The sequence below is a fragment of the Apus apus genome, chromosome 6 (assembly GCF_020740795.1).
Source record: "Apus apus isolate bApuApu2 chromosome 6, bApuApu2.pri.cur, whole genome shotgun sequence".
NCBI lineage: Eukaryota > Metazoa > Chordata > Aves > Apodiformes > Apodidae > Apus > Apus apus.
Genome location: NC_067287.1, coordinates 17,973,819 through 17,990,988, shown reverse-complemented (window position 1 = coordinate 17,990,988; position 17,170 = coordinate 17,973,819). Strand labels below are relative to the sequence as shown.

General features: G+C 36.3%; 1 protein-coding gene across 10 annotated transcripts in view; it reads right to left on the bottom strand.

The window, feature by feature from the left end:
* Positions 1-17,170, bottom strand: part of SLC4A10 (solute carrier family 4 member 10) — a 146,976-nt gene that overhangs the window by 39,796 nt on the left and 90,010 nt on the right. For 9 of the 10 annotated variants that reach the window (XR_007889924.1, XM_051623723.1, XM_051623719.1 and 6 more), the window contains 2 exons: positions 13,823-14,011; positions 2,910-3,001 (listed from right to left, as the gene is read on the bottom strand). Coding sequence is in view for 9 of the 10 variants with exons in the window: in XM_051623723.1 (XP_051479683.1) it covers positions 2,910-3,001; positions 13,823-14,011 (281 nt within the window). In the remaining variant the exon portion in view is untranslated. The remainder of the gene's footprint in view (positions 1-2,909; positions 3,002-13,822; positions 14,012-17,170) is intronic. The other variant, XM_051623718.1, reaches the window with a different exon arrangement.

Below are 17,170 nucleotides of genomic sequence, written 5' to 3'. Positions count from 1 at the left end.
TCTACCAGAAAGTATTTTCAGAAATTCTTTACTATTCACCAGCTTGAGACTGCAAAATCTTTAGGTAGTAAACGGAGTCCCAGTTAAAAAGCAAGCAGCTGGCAGAAGCATCAAACTGGGCAAAAACACCCGAAGTCCAGGTGTTGCCTCTGCTACATAACAAGAGCAGAGGTGGTCCTGGAGTGATCTGGGGCAACCTTCAAATGCTTCATCTAACCTATCCATGACACATCACATGCAACACATGCATCATAATCTGCACCCTATCCTGAGCCATATTCATGACTAAATATTCCCAACAAGCTCTAATTAAACATGAAACTAATGTGGAGGCCATTCCCCTCCAGGGCAACTCAAGGACTGATAAGGGTGGTGAGGGTCTTTCCCAGAACCAAACATAAACTGACACAAATACAAACAGAGAATACCCAACATCACTTCTTAAGAGAGCCCTGACACATATTAATCACATTTATTTATAAACATGTTCAGTCAGCATTCAAAACCAAGCCACTTATTTCACATGGTATTTGAAAGACCAGACTCTGTCAGTTTGAGACCGTGGTTTGATTCCGAAATCCTGTTTCCCTGTTCTGCCCCCCAGTACCGGCTTGCAACACCTGGGGAGCACAGGAACACTGCTACCATGAGGAGGGACATGGGTGCAGTCTCTTTAGGTATTTTGTATTTCAGTACAACTAGGATTCCCTTCAGCCTCTGGTGCAAGAAGCAGAGACCAACCAGATACAGTTAAACTTCCATCCCCATCCTGCTCAGACACAGGATGAAGTGGTGCGTGACAGATCACTTCCATATCACCCCAGAAATAAAAAGTCCTCATGGTGTGCCCAGAGGAAAGGGACTGACACATTTACAAGTACAAACATGAGAAACTATGTCTTCCTCTCTGTGCTGCTGAAGTAACATTCAAGACAGCTTTTAGTGCTGTCTCACATTATTCATAAATAGATACCAAGACAATCAACACAGTCTCAGTGCTGTATTCAGATTAAGGCAGCTTTTTGAATCAGTTCCAAAATTTGAAATATTAGAAGTAGCCCAAGGGAGACAGATTAGCAAGGAGAGAATATGTGAGGTAGTCAAAGGTGCTTTTTTTGTAGAAGATAAACGAAATTAATATGTGGAACAAAATTAGAGTAAGAAATCACAATACTCAAGAGAAAATTAGTGTACTGCTCTACTTTCCTCTCAATCTGTGCGTATAATTCCAATTATAACCATTGGGAGTTACTGTTATAGCACGTTTCAAGGGGAAATTGTATTTTACTTATGCATCTTCAAAAGGATAAATGGATCTATTTAAAAAGAAGTCAAAAAAGGTATTTAGAATATAATGCTTTACTGTTACTTCATTCCTGCAAACAAAAGCTGTTTCTTGCATGTTCCTGACATTCCTGTTCGTATCTACCACTGCTGAGGCTAGCCAAAAGATGACATGTTGATCTCTTCTCAGGCCAGTTAAAACAGGAAAGCTGCAGCACTACAAAAACACTGAGTGAAGGACCAAACGATGCAGTCTCCATTCTTGTTTAGTATCATGCAGCTAGTTAACAGACTGGTATTTTAATCCTACACCACTTGAAGCAAATTGGGGAAACATGCAAGCAAAGCACTACCGAAAGTCTTGTTATTCTCTCTGGGTTATTATAAAGTTCATCTCTGCACAGCTTAATTTTGAATAGATTGTTATATTTTATATCCTTTACAAAATTTTACATCTTGATACAAGAACCCTTGCCAAAACAATTAGTTTAATGCTTTTAATAGAAATAACAGGAAACCAAAATCATACTTTACTTTTTTAAGCATTATAATATTAGTTTTAAATATTTTTAAGTATTAGCATTACATTTTTAATAAATTGTCACTGTGTATAGATCTCCTTGCTACCTCTGTAGCGATATGGTCCATAATACATCTCCAGCCAGCCTCCTTTCTTCTCACTGTCTTTGACAAAACGATCTGTTTCTCTTGTTTATTTCAGCCATATCCCACTCCTAGTCTGGCATGTGCAGTCAAGAATTCAAATAGTGCAAATAGCTACTGCTGCTAGGAAGTAAGTCTGGCACCAGATGGAGCAATCACATAACTCTACTTTTAGCTCAGTTGCACTAACATTAAGATTCAACAGACTCAAAGTACTATTCTTCAGAATTTTGGTTTAAATCACCTCTCTTCACTTACTCAACCTTTGTTGTATTAATCTGTCAGCTGAAGTCATCTATCCCTGTCAGGTCTGTCAGCTCTATCTAACGTGACAGTTTGTTTTAGGTACATACAGACTTCTTAAACAAATTAGGATTCTCCTTTACATTAAAGCTGAGAAGCTGTTTGCTTTTCTTTGCTATCTAACACTGAACTGTCATTGCAATCTCCACTACTGAACAGCTAACATCTTTTGTGAAGTGTACTGAAATATCTTGGCTTGCCAGAAGAATTAAGTTATAGGTTTGCAGAAACACATTCTGTTTGAGACATCTGGAATCCACGAGTTCAGGTTATAAAAAGCATAGTTGGCATTCATGCATTACTTCTACAAAAAAGTAAAAATCTGAAAGGTAAATCTGAATTATAATAATTTTGAATTACTTTCCTGCTTAGATAATTTTCTGTTAATTTGTAAAAATTCCTCCTAAAAATATACAATATTGTCATGCAACACACCTATGTTCCTAAACTGTGATTTCCTGTTACCAGCGATTAATTGAAAAAATAAAAAAAAAATTCTTTTGTTATATACAAACTGTGTTGCAGTGCACATGAAAATTTACTGTTGAAATGAAATTTGCACTTCAGAGATCTTTCTGATTCATGTGAATTAATTTTATATAATTTAAAAGGTCCATTTGGTAGTTAGGAATATCTCTTAGCTGTCAGTGAAAACTTACCTTGCTGAAGTCAACGGTGCTGTTTTCTCTGCTCACATCATTCTTGTTTTCAGTACAAGCTGGAGCAGACTGTGGGGAAACAATCTGACCTGCTAAAAAAAGTAGCATTAATACAGAATACTAACAATTACTTTTATAAATAAAGCAATTACGAATAAATTGTGAAAGAAGTGCAGACTTTTTTATCATATATATATATATATTAAACATCTAAACATGGCATTTTAACTAGACTTATTTAGAATGACACATTCTCTAAAGAGAATATTTATCAAGTGCAGTTAGGAATGGGAGACTAGAACTTGTAAAATGTAACTCTTGAATATTGGAAGACAAACTTCCTATGCCAGTTAAAGCTAGCAACTTTTAAGATATTACATTTGAGGGAATTCCTGCATTCATATAGGTTTTTAAGTAATGTGAGGACCTGGCAATTTTGGGCAATATCTGCCTACAAGAATACTCCCCATTGAATAAAACAGGATTACTAATTTCCATAATTTTTTTCATATATATAAGAATGCCCTGATTATAACAACTATAAAACCCAGCATAAAAGTGGGCTACTATAGAAAGAACTATTGGAAATTGAGATTATTTTAAAACTCAGTATTGAAAAATTTGATTACTGACAAGTGTAAAACAAATTTTCCAGCAAACAATTTCAAAAAAATTCTGTAAGGATTTAGTATTTTACAGACTTTTTAAACATTTCTCAAGATTAGAAGTGTTTAACACCTCAATTTTACACCTCAGTCTTACATAAGCCAACAGCAAGCCTTGTGACCAACCAAATCTTGCAAAAAGCACCAAAAGAAAAACAGTAACAAGTAACAGGTAACAAGTATATGTCACATAAAGCATATTTTTGCTTAATGCCAACATTGCCCCTGCACACAGCCAGAGGCCACCATGCACACCCTGAGGGTGTGGGGCTGGCAAGCAGGGCAGCACACAGACTCCTCGGGGACAGTCCATTTCCCTGCTTGCCTTCACTCTTTCTTCCTCCCCAGCATAGCAGGGAGCTTTGCACAGCTCTTGAACACCACGACAAAGCACAGGAAAAAGTACCAAATACATGAGCCAACTATCTCTTACTGCCCTAACACATACCCAGGAATAACTACTGAGTCCAACTGGCCCAGAGTCAGCATCTTGTGCCCAGGATGTATTTGTTTCCATAGCAAATAAAGTCTCTCATATGACTGAGAAATGATGATGTGAAAACATTGGTTCTGGTGAAAATCAACCTAAACTTGCACAGTAACAAAGACCATATGTTCACGATACGTGAAGATGAAGACAGTCAGAAAGTCCTAAACTAGGCACATTGTCTGGGCAATTCAAAAAGCCACTGTGTGTCCCCTCACATCGCTGTTACACACATGCTTGCAGTCCAAGTATGTCCTCAGCCCCAGCCAGGAAACAGAACACTTTACAGGATCCAGTCTGAACAGGACGGGAGACTTGCAAGAGTATCTCAATCATTGCCAAAATATGGAAGCATTCGGCTTCTGTCACAGCTCAGCAGTACTGTATCCCTGTATCAGTCTGGTTATGAATTCCCAGCTGAAACACTTGCACAAGGAAAAGGCTGGTTTTCATGAAAATCAACATCTCATTTTCCACTAGGCAAAAGTCCCATGACACAAAACAGTTTTTAGATTCCTTGTGCTGCATTCTGGTATCAGTCAGAGACATTTCACTTTGATTAGGAAGTACAGGAACAGAATGCTTTAAAATGTATTACTAGAAATGTTATTATTAAATGTATCAATCTTAAAAATGCAAATTTTTCCATTTTCTCTCTGATTTAGGACAAGGACTGATCAAAACAATAATAGAAATTAGGGCTTTTGTTCAGCACTAAAGTGAAATAAACAGAACGGCAAAAAAACAGACATGACAAGCATGCTAATCTAACCAAGTAGATAAAAATACTTCAGAATTACAATTTACATATGACAAGAATAATTTTTTTATTTCACAAAGCAATATATTAATGTAACTTAAAGGAATTCACATTAATTTCTAAATATTACAAGAGGCTACTTTTTGAAATTGGAAGCCAGAAATTATTAAATATGCACAATACTTGGAAATGGTCATTTAATTTGTCTGTTTTCATTAGGACTTAAAGAAAAAACATAGTTCCATCATTGTTACACCCTCACCTTCACAATATACACCACTATCACCATCCCTATACATTACTTCACACTGTAATTTTTTTTCTGTATTGTTTATTTAGCAGTCCTAGAACTAGTTTTACAAGAATTATCCTGTAAATTAATATATACATTTGATTTCTGTATTTTTGGAGATTTTAATAACATAACAAAAATACATTCCACTAATTCTAACAGAGAAGCCAAAAAACACTCATAGAAAACTTCTGTCCTAACTTACTCTCAGAAAACTTTAAATCTAGTAATATCAGACCTTCTTAATTATGAATTTATTCTTTTTAGACATTCCTCTATATTCTAGGATCTATATAAAGGGAAAATCTTGTAATAATTACTCATACCAATATAAATACTATGTTATTAAGATGTTACAGGAAAGCAACAGAAACAGTACTTCATCATTTTTCTGTTGCTAATTAGGGATTTACATTTATACTTGTTTTTTTTTCTGGACTCAAAAATTCAAGAAACTGAGAGCAGGGATATCTGCCAGGGAGATAAAAATATTGACCAACAAGAGTCAGAGCATGGACCACCTGGTATAAATACTCAAGTTTTAACATCGTAAGTGGATAGCCTCTAAGCAATTAGCATACCAGCACAAAGCCTAACTTCTAAACATTGTGTCCACTTCTCTCTTAGGAAAAAGAAATACGTAAAAATATATACAGTAGGAAATAAAAGCCACAATCAGTAAGTATGTGAAGTTTATAGGAATAGCATATGTTCTTTTTCTGTGCCAAAAGAAGACCTCATACTTTGATTTACCCATATGCTAGAGTAATCTGAAAGAACACAAGCTTTACCTTGAAGCACTTCATGATGTTAAATACCTCTGCAATTTAAGACACCTTTCTGGATCTTGGAGCCAATAGTTTGGTTTTTTTACTGCATTGAATAATAATCAGAGATACAAGGTAGGGAAGTCAAGTAATTTCACTTTTCACGTTACAGTAATAGGGTAAGTCTTTTAAAGAGCATCTTAAATGCTACAGAAATGCATGTTTCTTATACAAGAATACAGTCAGTAAAATGCAAATTTGAAATTTTGTCTCTGAGTGGCCCTTCAACAGAAAAGTAAGGCAAAAAGTACAGAGTTTTTTTGAGAGATTTTTGCTCCCATACACATTTAGTTTGTTAAATCCCTGTGTATTTTGCACTAGATCACAGGTAGATGGAGTGTTATGGTGGCCCTGTGAATAAATTATTCAGTTTGCTAAAGCATGTTGGCAACTATTTATGTGCTTTATCCTCAAGCTGCTTTTAATTTCAGCAACTGATTGTTTCTTCTTAAGGATGCAGTTACTCTCACCATAATGGTCCCATGAAGCAACAATCAACTAAAGAGTTAGGTGAATGAAGAGGGGAACTGTCATGTCAAACCTTGACTAAAACAAGACAATGAACAAAAAGCCCAAAACCAACCAACCAAAACAAAGGCATTTCCTCTCTGATTTCCAACAAGATGTCAACAGTCAGCAGTGCATCGAACTGCCTCTGGAATTCAGGTACACTAAACCCAAGTTTTCTCCAAATTTTATCTTTATAATATGGGAGCCTTGAAAGCACTATATGGAAAAGAAAAAAACGCCCCAAAAACAGACTAGTCACAAACCCTATCCAGACTTTAAATGTCTGCTCTGAGAATAAGACTTGCAATGGTTTATTACTTTGTGTTGGCAATATGGGCTTTAGGCTGATAAGAATGGTGAAGGCATAAACCATCAACTCCTTATAAGAGGGAGTAAGAGCAGCAACAGCCTTGCCTTTCATTCAGCTCTTCCATAACCTGTCCTTGCCAGTTCCATTTCAGCTCTCACACAAAATGTTTATTTACACACTGTATGTGGTAAATATAGTATTTTATTTTTGAAGAGTGCAGTGTTGTATTTTGAGTCCTTGTGAATGTAAAGTTTAACAGCCCTGATTTATCCTGCTGTTCATCTGCCTTCTTTGAGAATTCATCAAAGCACTATTCAGGTTTTTTGAACTATCAGTCAAACAAATGCACAAGGTAATATCATTGAAATATCCAGCTTAAATACAAGGGAACTTGATACCTAACAGATAACACTAACATGGGTCTTACGGTTTACCCATGTATTAAAAAGCCATTACCAGTACGGGTTTATTAATTACGTTTTTAATAGATGTATATTTTTTAAAAAATGAGTGTTTTTTCAAATAATGTGAAATTGCCAGAGCTTTGAACAGAGCAAGAATTCACACACACACAATATTGTCATGCAAAGCCAAGCCTCATAAAAAACAAAACCTATCAAAATAAGGTCCATATTTGTTACACTAAGAGAAGTTTGCATCTGCAGACACGGCTATTAGTCCTGCCAAATTAAAATATAACTAAAATACAATCCCATATATTAATGTCGCATGCAATATACTCTAACTACCTAAAATTTAAAGCTCAAGACTTTAAACGTGTATTGTATTTATTAATCAAAATCCAAGAGGACTCTAGAATGCCAATAGCAAAACACAAGAACAATGTCTTCAGATACAAAACACTGTCAATGGAAACAAACTGGGTGCAAATGACATGTCAAAGGAAACTGAATCAGAAAAGTTGCTTAATTTTCTAGCCCACATATATTTCCTCTCATTCAGAAAAAAAAACTGATTTGTAAGCCAGCTATAACAACCTTCAAGCTTTTCCCTACAACTAGTCACCCATTTTCCAAAACTAAATGGACACACTGTCCAGATCAAAAATTAAGAATTAAAAACCAGCAAGTTTTCCTAAGTATATGGTAAAATTCTCAAACAACAGAGCAGCGATACCACCACTGCAGGCTGAACTGCATATGCACTTCCAGGCCTCTCAATTCATAACACTTTAAATGGGTGGAGAGCCACACACTTCTCTTGTACCTGCGCAACCACGAGCAGCTGTGATGCTCACTGATGATACAGAATTTTAAAGGATGAGGAAGAAGTGCCTTTAGCTGTTTTTCTAATGGTAGCCCTGAATCTCAAGCATAATTCACATAAGCTCATGCAGTTTTAACTAAAATGCCGATGTGCAGTTTTACAAATTGATGTAAAAAATTAACTTAAAAAGAAAGAGCACTTTTCTCCCCCCAAAACAACATCATTCCATACAAGCTTCTCTTAATTGTGCCACAGCTGCTGACAAAGGCTTGAAGTATTTTTTTAATCACTACAGCAAGAAGGTGCATGCTGTCAAGAAACTGAGATGAAGAAATGGGTGTACATTTGAAATTATCAGAAGCCCAAGCAATAATAGGTATTTATACTACCTCTGAACCTTCAGGGAGTTTACAGAACCCAAAGGATAGGAGATGAGGAAGATACAGAGATGAGATGAGCCTGTTAGAGACAGACACAACAAAGACAGAGCAAAATAAAGAAATACAAAGATGAATGATAAAGTTTTATACATATATACATTTTATCATGGGTACAAGGAAATGTGGAGAAAGAAAGAATAAATATCAGATGAAAATATTTGTAAATTCCAGTTATATTTTAGTAATATAAAAACATTTTATTAAAAGATATACATTTGAGAATACTACAAAACAAGAAACAGAGCAGTTGCTAATTTAAGCTAGAAGTAACTATCTTGGAGTTTGCCTGCTCTTCAAGAAAAGCTGGAGCAATCCACCTGATCCCAATCCAATACCGCCAGAAAACTTGGGTGTACATACGTCACTCACTGTGACTTATTCCTAACATGAAGGAATACAGTCGCATACCTAGGAATGCCTCCCTACCCTTTTCATATGGCTCCAAGTAATGTCCATCTCTCTCCACGTGGTAGTGTTGGCATGCTGTAAGCTACCTCTGAGTTATGGCATAAATAGGAGAGATGAGGAAACTGAGGAAAGTAACAAGCACCCTCACATAACTAGTAATTTAGACTTACTGTGATACAAAAGCATATATATTAGACATCCAAGCATAGTCTTGAAGACCTCCATGGGTGCTCATACTGCCATAAAACACTGAAGAAGTCTAAACCAGCTCATCATGTTAACTGAAATAACTGAGAAAAGGCTGGAAAAAGACATGTCAAAATGAACTGTTTCTGCAGCCCACGCTGTTAACTCTGAAGATTCCCACTTTAATATGCCATTGCTTTCTTCAAATTCTTTGGCATATCAATAAACCTCATGGTGGCTGGTGTAATGCAATTTTTACACTAATAATGTGTCTGCTCTGACATGAAGGCAGAAGCAGTTACAAATGGCATATATATGGAATAGAAAATAAGCACAAGTTCATGTTATTATGGATAAAGAACACTTCAGCAAGGTGCATGGAAATACAATTTACAAGTCACTCATCCTGCCATGCTCCTCTCCCATAGTTCCTTCCTTTTTGACTTTAATCAGTAAAAGGCCTGTTAGATCTCATTGCATATGCACCTACATACTCTGAACTCTAGAAATAGCCAAAGAAATCTAAAATGTCTGTATGATGAAAACTTATTTTCCTAATGACATTTTTGTCAATCAGCTACTTTTTCATGCCATGCACACTTAAATTCTGAATTGCAGAACCCTTTATAAAAGGAAAGAGTCTTACGGAATTATTTTAGCATCCCTCTAACAATAGAGAGCAGTATATTTGCAATTGTCTTTGGCTTTTTAGAAAATGTTACAGGAATTTACAGACACAGCACTTGGGTATCAAGAGTGAGAAATCTACTTATCTCAGTAAGTTAAACTGCTTTACAAATCAAACTTTCTAATCATTTACTAATTACCAAAAAAAAAGTCATATTTTTATCTGCATTTAACAGTACTTATGCTGAAATTACCTGCCACCCTCTATTGTGGCTATTTGGTGTCAAATTAGACTTTTTAAAAAATCATTTTTCATACTCTTATGCCAAATTTGAGTGTCGGTTTTTACTGGAACATCAAAAGCAGGCTTTTAATTCTCACAGTTTTGATGCTTAATGAAAAGTGAAAGTTAAACACAGCATGGCAGCATTAAAAATGCATAGTAAATCCATAGCACCCTGACATCTTAGCCCTGCAGAGAATGTGAAGAAATGCCATTGTAAACAAAAGATAATACAACTAAATACAAAGCAAATTAATTAGATGGTCTGACAGACTCTTAAACAAAGAAAAAATTGAGGGAGAACATATGTACAACTATCTTCCAGCAAAGATATCACAGTGGTCTGTCAGCAGCACACCCGTATATCAAATTTAAGTTTGTCTTCTTTTTCAGACTTCAATCCTGAATATCTGGAAAATTATACATTGATAAGCTAGCAAAGTCAAGAACTTGGGAGAAGGAGGTGTTCTTTATCCTCAGCTGTACCACATAACCCAGGTAGCAAGAACTTGCAGCTCTGAACCACCTATTTTGCAAACTTCAGACTGCTAAGGTTTGTTATCAGCTACACTGTCTACCCACACTGAACCTAAATTTAACCAAACTGAAAATTTCCTTTTGTGTAGAAAAAGTGTCTAAATTCCTGTCTCATTTCAACAGAGATAAGTAAGTGGCCCTTCTAAAGCTCCTGGCACTTCCTGCTTCTGAAAACTCTGACCTCTGATCTGTAAGCTCATCAGTAGTGCCCGAGGTGATCTGTTTTTCTCCCTGCAGTCTTCTAGGAATTAAGCTTCTCATCCAGAAAGTAAAAACACTAATAGAATATTTTACTATTTTCATGTATTTTTTTATTAAAAAGAGATAACACTACTGCAAGTGTTGGCAATATATGGAATGTTTTATGTTCATACATTGTACACAATGTTTGTGTACAGTGGGAATGGGAATAAGCAGACCAAAAATTATGTCTTGATTGCACTTTATCACTTTGCTCTCAGGAAACAAAGATGTGTCTCATAGCATACTCCTGACAATAATATAAGGTGCTTATATCCCCTGATTTTACTTTCCTTAACACGTATTTTGATTATTTTTTTTTCTTTGACTTGATCCAAAGTTATATTTTAACTATTAGTTTTTGTATTATTATGAGATGCTTGTACAGATGCTCTGTGGCAATGTAACAGCAGAATAAAATCATTAGAAACCTCGCTGCTACCCCTGGTCAAGCTTCTAAGGACAGAGGAGTTCCTGAAAGCTGAGCATCTCAGTGCAGATTCCTGCATAATTTACATAGCATGTACTATGGCACAGTTACCCACAGCATAGAAATAACAGTAAACCAGAAAAGGTAGCAGTCAGTGTGCCCAAAATTAGGCAGCTCTCCAGAATAATCTCTTTCCCCACCCCCTTTAATCTTGGAGTATTGGGGCAATAGTAGCCACTCAAGCCCATGAGTTCGTTTGCTGTTGTCTTGTAAGGGAAAAAAATTGTGACTCCTTTTAAAACCAAAAGCTTAGACCAAATTTTCCTCTTCCAAAACTAACTTTAGCACAATTCAGGCAAGAAAATAAGATTCAGACTTTTAAATGTACTATGGTAATGGATGTTAAGAGAGAAGCTTAAAATAAATGAACCTCCCTTTGCTTTATCACTGGGCCCATCATCAGTTTTGAAAAGGTCAATACAGGAGACTGCCAAATGTGCATTAGCACTTCAAGGATGCAAGTAGAAAAGCAGTGCTTCAAACTGACTAAAAGACACCTGTATCCAAAAAGACCAGGTTTGGCACTCTTCACTGTGATGTATATAAACAGTTGATTCACCTTCATATAATTTTTCCTAAAATAATTCAGATTGTTATTGTTTATGGTGCATTTAACTTGATTTAAATTAACAAAGTGCAAGTGACTAAGTGAATTTTTTAACCAGGTCTCCAAGACATCTCTACGTAAGCACATTAACTGAAATTCCGTAGTTTTTCATCTTGCAAAAGAAGCACAGCCAAATGAAAACCTGTAAGAACATTTCTCCCTATTTACAGAATCACTTAACCACTGAATATATAAAACCAGTGTGTTTAATATGGACTTAGATGCTGTTTTGATCAGAATCTATTTTTATGAGAATTGATTATTTGAAGGTTCCCAGAAGAAACTCAGGCAAAAGTGAGATGGAGTGAGATGGAGATTACTGGAGTGAATTACTGCATAAGTTCCAGTAAAAGACACAAAGTCACTGAAATTGAGCTTGTGATTTTTTCACAGCTTGCCCTGAGGGGTCTTTTAAAGGAGACCTACTGCTTATTTGGTATATAAGATCTAGTGGAAAAAGCTTATGGAATGCAAGCTGCCATCTTGCATCTTGTGGAAAATGAGAAACAGGAACATTATCACATTAACTTCCTTAAGTGTCCTAAATATCTGTCTAAAGTCATCAGCAATAGTTCCACAAATCTATAGAAAAGCTGCCATAAAAAGGATGTACATCATTCTACTCCTGTGCATCCACATGCATAATCACACACATCCAAGTAAATTTTTTTCCTTATTCTTAAAATGATCTTCTGGTATAATTAGTATGTTTCTATTTAATAAGCTCTTCAGATGAAATTTTATGTTGCCTTTTAGGTCTGAGAGTCTTCCTCAGGGAAGCAGCTAGATTTAGAGGTAACTATTAAAACTTTATATGGCAATGACTGAAACAAAAGGCCCTTTGTTGAAACCAAAGTTAATATTTATACCAACAGCTCCATCTTTCCAGATTAGCTGCACTACTGCTCATCCCCTTCAACCCTGTGTCTGACAGCACACAGTTGCTTCTTGCACCCTTCATCTTTCCTGTGCTACAGCTGTTTCCTCACTCCCCATTTCCTAGGGTGACAGGGAAGTCCAATAGAGCCCTGAACCAGAGAGAGGGCAGAAGGGTGATTTCTAGAATAAGAGTCACTCTAGTCCAACAGTATTCAAGCAAAAATGTTGCTGGTATTGTGATGATACAGGATGAGAATGAGTAATCCTGAAATGTGTAATTCTAGTGAATTAACTGTAAATATTTGCAAAATTTAGCTGCAAGTTTCATAACAGAGGCTTGTGTTTATGTAAGTAAGGAAGGGGCACTAAGAAATTATCTTTCATGATGATATAAATGTTTCTGTAAAAGCACAAAAGTTAAGCTAATATTTTACTGTAGAACCATTACAAACATGCACTCTCATTTTCATGAACATGATTTTTCAAAAATTATTTTCTGAAGGAACAAGATACAGTTCTTGTGGTATCTCTCCAACAGCGTCACCTTGAAAATGTTTTCCTCATTTTCCAGTCTCTCAAACTCAACTATGAAATCTGAAGCACCAGTTGAACACTAAATAGTGCGTACATTGTCCCAGCAACTATTCCAACAATCCACTTACATCTTAACTAAAGAGGCCCTAGTCAGTCAAAAGAAGTCAAAAATAGTCAAATCACATTTCTGACACTAATGCAGCATGTTCACAGCTCAGAGCAACACTGCAGAGATGCTCAAGCACAGTCTAAGGATTGCAGTGTGCCTAAAGAATCACAAGTGTACTCAAGCAGTGCTGCACCAGGGATAATGTACCATGCGAACTCTCCAGGACAGACAGGCACACTAACACAACTAGCCTGCTGTCAATGCCTGAGCTACTTTCGTTGAGTATCTCTGCACAGCCCTGAATTGTGCAGGACACCAGAATTTCAAATTTACACAGAAGAGGAATCACTCTCATGTAAAAGGTACCACTTCTACATAGAAGCTTTTCAGAGCAGAATCACGCTGAGTTCAAGCTGTAAATACAAAGCTCATAAGGAATACTGAACAGGCAGATGATACTGAAAGCTCAAAATATAAAATAAAGCAATGCATTACCATTTTTATCCATGGAATGGGGCTCGGACTGCTTTTTTCCAATATCAGCAAAAGATCTCACAATTGGGATCCTGTTGCTTAGCTTCTTCTGGTTCTGATGGTGATGCTGTTTCAGTAACGCCTCATGCACTCTGTGACGAACATCCTCATTGAGCTGCCCAGAACTCACCTGCTGGTCCAGAATCATATCTGAAATTACATACATAATAAGAGGGGAGAAAGTAAACATTTTTTAATTGCAATAATTAGAATTACTACCCTACAGTATTACAAATGAAGGGTATCCGTTCCTTTAATGTTATAGAATTAAATGGTAAGTTTTATCGAGAAGTGTTTCAGTTTCAGGAAAAAGAAAAAAATCAAAATGATGCTATTAAAGTAAAAAAGTCAATCCCTCCAGAGAGATGCAGTTCCCAAAATAAGGTCACCTATGTAATTTTCAAGTAAGTCACTAAGCACTTCCACACAATGCACATAAACCCAGAATTATGATGTGTATGAAGTGGCTGTCTTTTTTTCCAAATAATCCCCAACCTAAAGGCTACAAAGGACTGGCATGCTGTGAAGAAACAACTTTTTCATTCATTGTATACTTACCACAGGAGACCACAGTCTAATTGTTTATTTCTTATTATTATAATTACAATGCTTTCAGTACAAAGACATTTCAAAGACAATACAGGAAAATTTGCTGAATTATTTGCAAATACTTAATAGGATCTCACTCTACTGCCTGGTATATATATTCCTGTAAGAGAATCATTACATGGAGGTATGAGTGAAACTGATCCCCTTCCTAAGAAATTAGAACCATAATTACAGTTCACTGCCAGAAAATATTCTTACATACTAATATTTAAAGCTATTTGCAAATATGTCCATTATATATTTAATATGGGAAAGAACTGTTGAGAATTTTGTTGAGGATTTTTTTAATTATTAGTTTGGGAAATCTTGCTAGCAACAGTAATAACACTTAACCCAAGAAGAAAGGAAAAAATTCCATATAAAAGCAAGAAAAACAGCCTTTAAGCACACACTGCCCTTGTAAATCCACTGGAAGAAATTGTACTGCACAAAAACAGTGATATAATGAGTCAAAAGCTTCTTGTACTGAAAACTCACACAGCTCATGATTCTGTGCTGGAGTCAGATTCATATCTACCAGTAAACTCAGTAGAAAAGCAAGCAGAGCAGAAAAAATAAGAAGCAGATGCATCATCAGTAGCGACACAATTCATCAGGTATTTGATAATTGACAAGAGCAAGAGATAATAACAGAGATAATAAAAGGCGTGAAATAATTATGCTGGTTAAAAGCAGACTTTAATTGCTAACAGTCAACTATGCACTGTATATACATTTTAAAAACACAACAGTTTTTCTGAAGTTCTCAATATTCACATAACGAGCCAACGGGTCATAAACATAGCTGCTTTAAGAGCTGAAAAACAAATTACGTGCATCTTTCACTTACCTTGAAGTGGCTACACACAAATTTACATCTCACATACAAAAAGACAAGGTTAGGTCCACAGGTCAACACAGTTGCAGACAGATGCAAATGTAAGAGATGTTTCCGCATCTCACAATGCAGAGGTTTGTGACGTTGCCTTTGACCCTCTCCAGCAATTACATCCTGAGCAATATTAGCAACGGTGTTGACCAAACAGCTCATGCCAAAGTATAACACTGTCAGCTGGTGTGCCTAAACTAACAAAATCTGCCTCTGGGGTACTTCACCCAACTCTGAACGAGCTTTTCTCTCCAGGGTTAACTCAAACATCATCAGGTCAGTTATCTCTGCACTCCCAGTCTAGACAACCACATTTTATCTGGACTGTCATGTAAGAGACAGAGAGGCATGGCAGCGAGATCAATGATAGAAAGGCAAGTGAAGATAACACAAGTTCAAGAGAAAGTCTTCTACAGGAGTTTTTCAGGAGGAGCCAAGAATTTACACCACATGAGATAAAGCAAATAAATTCCCAAACCCAAGAAAAAAAAATAATTTTCCTGCTCAACTCTACCACCTTTTAAGGAGCTGTCTCTGCACTGAGGACAAGAGTATCTTCCCTTTAGAAAGCCTTAGTACAGGAATCTGCATGTCACAGTTCCCAAAACAGGCCAGTATTCCCTGTAATAGGACAGAGGATATTCAGGGGAAAAAAATAAATTATAATATATAACTTAGGGCATCTGTGCTAGAGCACAATTGTAATTATCCTCTCCTCCCTCCTTTTTAACTCTGCTGACCAAAAAATAAATCGCAGAAAATGTAAAACCAAGTATTACCTTCTTTGAGTTGCTCTATGACAAAAATCAAAAGGAAGAGCTGAAAAAAAGGACTCTTAGAACAGGTAAATTTAGAGCTGTGGTCATCACCTTGATTACAGAACAGTGGAACTTCACTTGTATGGTATCATTCCTGGAATTACAGTATTTCCATATTAAATATTACAATATATTAACTGCTGAGGATTACGTCAATATTCAAGATGATCTACTTGAGGAGGGAAAATGTCAGGAAAAAGAAAAATCACATCCCCGTTCTCTTCCTTTTCTCCATCAGCACCTATCGCTATGGGATTCCACTTCAGTTTCTTTCCAAGTTCTTCAACATATCTCTTAAAAGTCCAAGTCTCTGCAATGTCAGTGATAACACTCTTGACTGCAAAAGTCAGTTTGGAAACAAGAGTAACATGGTTAAAGTCCAAGAGTAAAGGGTCAACAGGAGCATTTTAAACATTTCATTTTCAAAACAGACTATTTTCATAATCCTGTAAACAGATTCTACCCGCTCCCACCAGTTGAGGGAGGACCTACTTTTCAAAGTCCATTAATTCACTTTCGTATGTAGAACACATGGCCATTTCTCCCAACTCCATATGACAAAATGGAGTAAAGAATATAGACCTTACATTTCACAGCACTGTATCTCAAATTCATTCTTGTGTAACAACAGAGACTCTCCAGGGTTCTTATGCTCAGCAACAAAGGTTCAGGGATTGTTTGTTTTAAGTAATTTTCCCCTTGAATGACCTTTGAAATTCTACAGAGCTCCCTTCTAGCCAGAGACACAGCTTATCATTAGATTTTTCAAGGATGCTTCACAGCCATATCGAACTTTCAATAAGATGCAATGTGTGGAATATCCACCATCATAGTGTTTACCCATTCTATTCATTGCCCACACCATTTCTTCTGACATCAGGGACATTGAAATAGGATGGTTCCTCAGTAAGGAATCTTGATTCATACTGGAACCATGAAATCATTTTTTCAAGCTGCTAAATACAGACATTCTTCCTGTCCTCATCATTTAAAAAGATTCAGAGAAACTTGGGG